This window comes from Melanaphis sacchari, unplaced genomic scaffold (assembly GCF_002803265.2).
Source record: "Melanaphis sacchari strain LSU unplaced genomic scaffold, SCAv2.0 Contig0_pilon_pilon, whole genome shotgun sequence".
NCBI classification, from domain to species: Eukaryota; Metazoa; Arthropoda; class Insecta; order Hemiptera; family Aphididae; genus Melanaphis; species Melanaphis sacchari.
Window position 1 is genome coordinate 604,624 of NW_020270366.1, and position 6,117 is coordinate 610,740.

At 24.9% G+C, this 6,117-nt stretch overlaps 1 protein-coding gene across 3 annotated transcripts; it reads right to left on the minus strand.

Moving 5' to 3' along the window:
* Positions 1 to 2,850: 2,850 nt before the first annotated feature.
* LOC112593155 (ubiquitin domain-containing protein UBFD1-like) lies at positions 2,851 to 5,168 on the minus strand. Of its 3 annotated transcripts, XM_025337494.1 has the most exons (6): positions 4,948 to 5,164; positions 4,684 to 4,871; positions 4,169 to 4,602; positions 3,989 to 4,111; positions 3,216 to 3,404; positions 2,851 to 3,051 (listed from the first exon to the last, which is right to left on the minus strand). In XM_025337494.1, exons 2-6 carry the CDS (start codon positions 4,694 to 4,696, stop codon positions 2,953 to 2,955), a joined length of 858 nt encoding a protein of 285 aa, XP_025193279.1. In that variant the 5' UTR covers positions 4,697 to 4,871; positions 4,948 to 5,164; the 3' UTR covers positions 2,851 to 2,952. The 3 variants fall into 3 exon arrangements, with proteins under 3 accessions (XP_025193279.1, XP_025193287.1, XP_025193270.1); XM_025337502.1 differs by having other exon boundaries at positions 4,169 to 4,599; positions 4,684 to 5,168; XM_025337485.1 differs by having other exon boundaries at positions 4,684 to 5,164.
* Positions 5,169 to 6,117: the final 949 nt, after the last annotated feature.

Sequence of the window (6,117 nt, forward strand, 5' to 3'; positions counted from 1 at the left end):
TGATTCGATAATATGTATGAAAAATAATTATACTGTAATTACAAGTCGCAATTGAAATATCTCTATATTGTTACATAACCATTGTCTGTCAACATGTAATTAAGTAGATGAATAATACTAAACACAATTGCACAAATAGTGTTGTATCTACCTTTAAATTAATTATGAACTAGAATATTTGACACTTATAATAATTATGTTTTACCATATTTTTCCTTGTACACAATTGATTTATATTATGATGTCCTTATGTTCCTTGATCTGAAATCAATAACAGTGTTCCATGTATAGACTTTGAATATGTTATAAGTCTGGTTCAATGTTTCTTCAGTATTCTTTCAGTTGTAGAAAAAAAAATATTTCTTTTGTAAATATTTATTTTATGCACTCTCCAATCATTTTGTAAAGATCCACTTTGTGAATTAGTAATATTATTAATACTCAACGTGTGATATTTAGTTTTAAAAATAATATTGTTTATTTTTTTTTTTTTTTTTTTACTGCAATTTTGTTTTAAGATGTTATTTGACCTACCACTATTTTTATATTACCATTTGTGATTTCAGTGTTGTCAATTTCATTTGTCTAATAATTTACTTCCGTAACTCTAATAATTTTTTTAACATAAATAATATTTTTAATAAATAAACACTATTTTATATAACCAATTGATGTGTTATGAACCAGATATGCAGTTCACTTTAATATTAAATATACTTGTATGTCATGTAATGTACAAATATGATATGAAAGTATACATGTAATCCTAACTAAATATAATAAATTAAAAACTCATAATAAATACAAAATGTAATATTTATTTATTTATTATTTATCACATACACATTTTTGGTTCATTATAGTTTTTAATTAAATCAAAAATCTTTGATAGTAACTTTAATTCGGAAGTTCTATCACATACATTTTTCTTTCATTGACAAAGAGATATATTCTGGCAAAAAAATTAAATTTTCAATCTAAATTGTATATATAGCCATTTTCCATTTTTAAATCTAATAATTACTGATAAGTATAGTTGTAAATAGCAGGATGAAACACACCTTCCCTTCAAATCGGTGTTTTGTAATTAATTAGAAAAATATTAGGATTTCTAAAACTTTTTATATAGAAAAATATAATACCACAAACTGTTGTTTATTGAAAAATATCAAATCTACTTTATGTCTAAAATATACTTAATAACACACTATTTTCATATGAGATTCACATAATAAGTATTAAATTAAATATTAAATTTATTTTGTATCATAGTACGGCCATTTTTTCAAAATTTGAATAAATTCATTAAGTGCTTGATGAAAAAATGAGAGTAGACATACCTCATGCTTTATAAATCATCCTTAATATAAACATGATAGGTGAATAGTAGGCAGATTATCTACATAGGAAGTATCCTATCAAGTTACATTATTGAAATTAAAATATTATAATTAATATTTTAGTTTAGATTTAATGTTAAAACTGATTTAAAATAAATTTTACTTCCCCATAAAAATTTCTCAAACTACACTTATGCTGGTAAAAAAATATGTAATAATATTTTAAAGGAGTACACTTGAGTGCGTATACCTGGAAGACAATAGATATTATATTTGAGCATATCTTTTGTAATATCTATATAGTATATATTTTTGTGTACAATTTAACGTTGAAGAAGTTACATAAGCAATATACCAGCAATACAAATCTACTTCTATTTAACATACCTTAAAACAAATCTGTAAATGACCAGTCAACCAGGTACTAAGGTACTTATATAATAAAAGAAAAACATTTGAGATTATGTTGGCCATTTATAATTTTTACTACATTTCCTAGTTAATTAAAAATCAATATTAATGAAAATTGATTTAACAATATCAAAATATATCCAACTCGAGTTCTCATTTCATAATTTATATAATGAGTTTCATAAAATGTAAAATAGTAATAGACTTAAAGTATTTATAAGTCCACAAGTAATATAAAATAACTTGAACATTTAATTCCTCATTATCATATTTTCAATTTTCATAACAATAAATAATCACTTTTACAATGTTATTCTTGTATTGCATAATATATTTACAATTAATAGTATCTCATAGGAGAAAAAATTGAATTTATCAATATGCAAATAAAACTACAGTATTCATTTATAATTTTAAAGAACCAAACTTACTGCCTTATTTCTTTATTTTACTTGTTTTTGTCTTCTATCATTTTTCTATTATTCTACATTAAATTATATTTTCCTATTGTTATTCTAAATTCTTTGAGTAAGAACTTACAATGTCTAGGATCACAAAATTTGAGCTTCCATTCTCTCCATGATTTATTTTTGATAATTATTTTTATACAATTGAATATATCTGATTCATGAACAATATTGGTTTTGCTACAAAACACAAGTAATACAAACATATTATATTATGTTAATTTTTCTGATTTGAGTATGTTTCAATAATTTTGATAACATTTCAAATGTATTATACATCAATACCTTGCATAACTAAATAAACACTCTTTCTGAATTAAAAAACAACATTTATCAGAAAACTTAGGTTTTATATTACTTGTACAAAATACATCATACTTAAATTGAGTAAAATAGATTCTCAAATTTAAAAATGATACACTTAACTGGTTTTAAACTATGCAAACGTAAATACACGATTTGTTATTTCGAGGAACTTGATTTTTAATTTATACATTATCGAAATATTTATCATTCGTACAGGAAATGTGTATTTATAGTTTACAGTATTGGAAAACAAAATAATAATTTTTATAAACACAAACTGGTATGAAAGTTTTCCAAGAATAATAATAGTAAGCAAAATTTTGAGCTGTTAAAATTAAATTAAACATTCATATATATAATTTGTTTTAAATGAATGTATATAATAATGAGGTTGTATGAAAAAAACGACTAGAGTTTTAACAACATGATTAACCACCAAATATAGCTTCTTTTATGGAGTCTACATATTGTGCTGGTACCCAATATACCCAATAACGAGATGCTTCTGTTGTTCCCAACTGAAAACCCTATTGTAAAAAAAGACAAAAGACAATTTTTCATTTATGTGTATGGAATATATTCTCATATTAAATTATTAAATATTAATGTGATAGTTAACATTTTAAACACAGATAATATAATTTATTAATTATTTTTAACAACTTACTACAAAAAATGAGCAATTACTTACCACTATATGATACTCTTCATGTCCTTCAATTGGTTCACTAACCACATGCCTAATTGTATTCATGGCTACTTTTTGAGTTCGTTCTTTAGTACCTATCCAAAGTTGATCCACTTCCAATTTAAATGTCAGTCTTACTTTTCCTCCATGCTTATTAAGCATTCCACTTAAAGGATGTGGTGGTAACGGATCCTATAATACAAAATATTATAATTTATAATATTGGTAATTGCAAATGAAAAATAGGAGGGCATCAATATTTTTTCACCACATTATATTTTAATATGTTATTTAAATTTTTATTTTAAATAGAAAATTCTAATTTGGTGTCTTAAACTTACCTAACCTACTAGCTAATAACATACAGGAGTACAATACTACTATAAAAGATGAATAATTTAATGTAACAAATTCAAGGCAAAAAATTTAAAAAAAAAAAAAAACAATAAAAAAAATAAATATATTATTTTTTTGACAACTTAAAATGAGGTAACCAAAATATATTTAAAAATGATAATAGTTTTTGAAATAATGAGTACCTTACATTAAATAGATTACCTAGTATTCACATTATTTATATAAAAAAATAATAATTGGAAATAATAAAAACTTTACTAAATACTGTTTTTAACTCATACAGCCTTGAATACTAAGTATTCACAAGCACAAATAAAGTAGGTATAATATTTAATTAAATGATACAAAATTATTAATCAGAGAACATTAATAATATATATACCTAATTTATTATTAAATATTAATACAGACAAACAAACCTTAATATTTAAAATTCCAACTAAAGCATCATCAGGTATACCACGTTCCAACACTTTTTGATGCAATTTTTTCTTACATAATGGTTCTTTACTTGTTGAACCTGATTTAGATGAACTCGATTCCTAAGAAAGACTTAAGTGTTGTATATCTAAAATAATTTAAAAACATATCTCACAAACCTCTTCAGTATTTGTTAAAGATATGGCTACAATATCTTGTAACTTGGCGCCAACTACCATTATTTTGGAAGAGGAATTGACATTCAAAGACTCTAAAGTTTGATCATCTTTGGCCAAACCCTTGATCATGATTTTTTGCATCTTGCTTGGAACACCTATTATATCAACCAATTTGTTTTTAAGTTGCTCAATTGTAGACAATAATGGCATGGAAACTATGTATTTGTCTTTGTTGTGTATGATAGTAAACTCAACAGACGGAGAATTAAGGATCAAATCACAGGCTTCCTCTTTCACAACAGATTCTGTCGTTTGTTCTTCCGCAGCACTTTCAGTCGTTAACTCCTTCATTGTACATTCAGTAGTTTCTTCCTTCACAACACATTCTGTTAGTTTTGTTTCAGTATTGGCCTCACAGTTACCATTTATTTCTTCTAAAATAAATCAGATATCAATAAACTAATTTAATTAGTCAAATGTTAAAATACCAATACTCATTAACTACAGTTACTCACCGGTTGACTCCATTTATCTGCCCGACAACAAATACCGTACAATAATAAAAATATAATTTGTTTTAAATTTCAATCCAAAAATTCAATTCCCACATACATTGAATTACTACTGTTGATAAGTTAATAATAAGCTGTCTTTTGAAAGCCTTTTGCCGAGTAAAAATAATTTACGTTTTATAGATGAGCTGCTGCAACACAATCAAATTTCAATGGATACAAAACACCATGAATATCTACTTGGCTAGCCACCAGGTACTTTCTTACTTTGTCACGATGATCATCATATTTTGTTAAACAATATTCATGAATACAGACGAATAATGATATAAAATTTTTTGATTCTGTGTTATCTTTCCGGCTAGGTAGTAACAGCTTATCAATGTCGCATACAGTGCAGTAGCTTCACAAGAACTCAAGAAAAATCCTCGGAAATTACCTTATTTTAGGTATTGACTACGATTAAAACTTAAAATATCTGAAATTGTAGAATAGACCAGTGGTTTTCAACCGGTGTGTCGCGGCACACTGATTTGCCGCGAGCGCCTTTAAAGTATTCGGTATTGCTTCAGTTTCAGTTACGTATTGTATTTAACTGTAATACCATAATTTATAGTTTTATTGTCATTACAGGAAAATATCTAGCTGAAGTCAACTCAACATAAGTTACATTAGTTAATAACAGATCATCTCAAGGTTATGAATATAGTTAAAGTATCTACAAAGTATCATGGTATCTTTAAATTTATTTATTTTAGGAAATTTGTCATGAAGTATAACAAAATGTATTGCAGATTTTGTTTTTCTGGATATTTCCAGTATAATATTTCCTAAATTATAAATCTACAATATTAAGCAAGTTAAGGAAGTAGTAAGTACAATCTAAAGTAAGTAGTAGATATAGCTCCGGGTAAATAAGTAAGTACACTTTTATTTCAATTATGATTAATATTATAAATACTATGTTTATATTTAATAAATATTATTTTACTAAAAATGCAGTTGTTATTTCATTGTTTGAGTTATGAATAAAACCTTCTAACTTTCAATTTACAACTTATTCCCAACTTAAAATTTCCTATTACTTCCTTTATACTGACAAAAATGCAGAAGTCTACAAAACATGTTTCAATACTTGTTATATTATTTTAAATTATAATTATAAATAATAAACTATTTATTTATCATTTATTATTTATATTTTATTAAATTAATAAAATAATATTTTGTGGAAGTTAAAAATAATGAGGTGCAACTACATTTAGAACCAAACTAAAATAATATCGCGTAAAATATGAAATTAAGACGTTAGCCCATGTGCAAGACAAGATAAGTAACACCATTAGTATGTATATCTCATTCTAACATCCTCTTTCGGGCAACACTGCTTGGTAGAGCATTCCAGTTATCATATAGAGTTCAATGCATACTTCAAAA

Bases quoted from the DNA above. Each gene is read 5' to 3' on its own strand.
- LOC112593155 (XM_025337494.1), bottom strand. The intron at 3,405-3,988 runs GTTTGTTTGTCT...TTTGTATTATAG, and splicing joins TTGGAATTTTAAATATTAAG to GATCCGTTACCACCACATCC. The intron at 3,052-3,215 runs GTAAGTAATTGC...TTTTTACAATAG, and splicing joins ATGAAGAGTATCATATAGTG to GGTTTTCAGTTGGGAACAAC.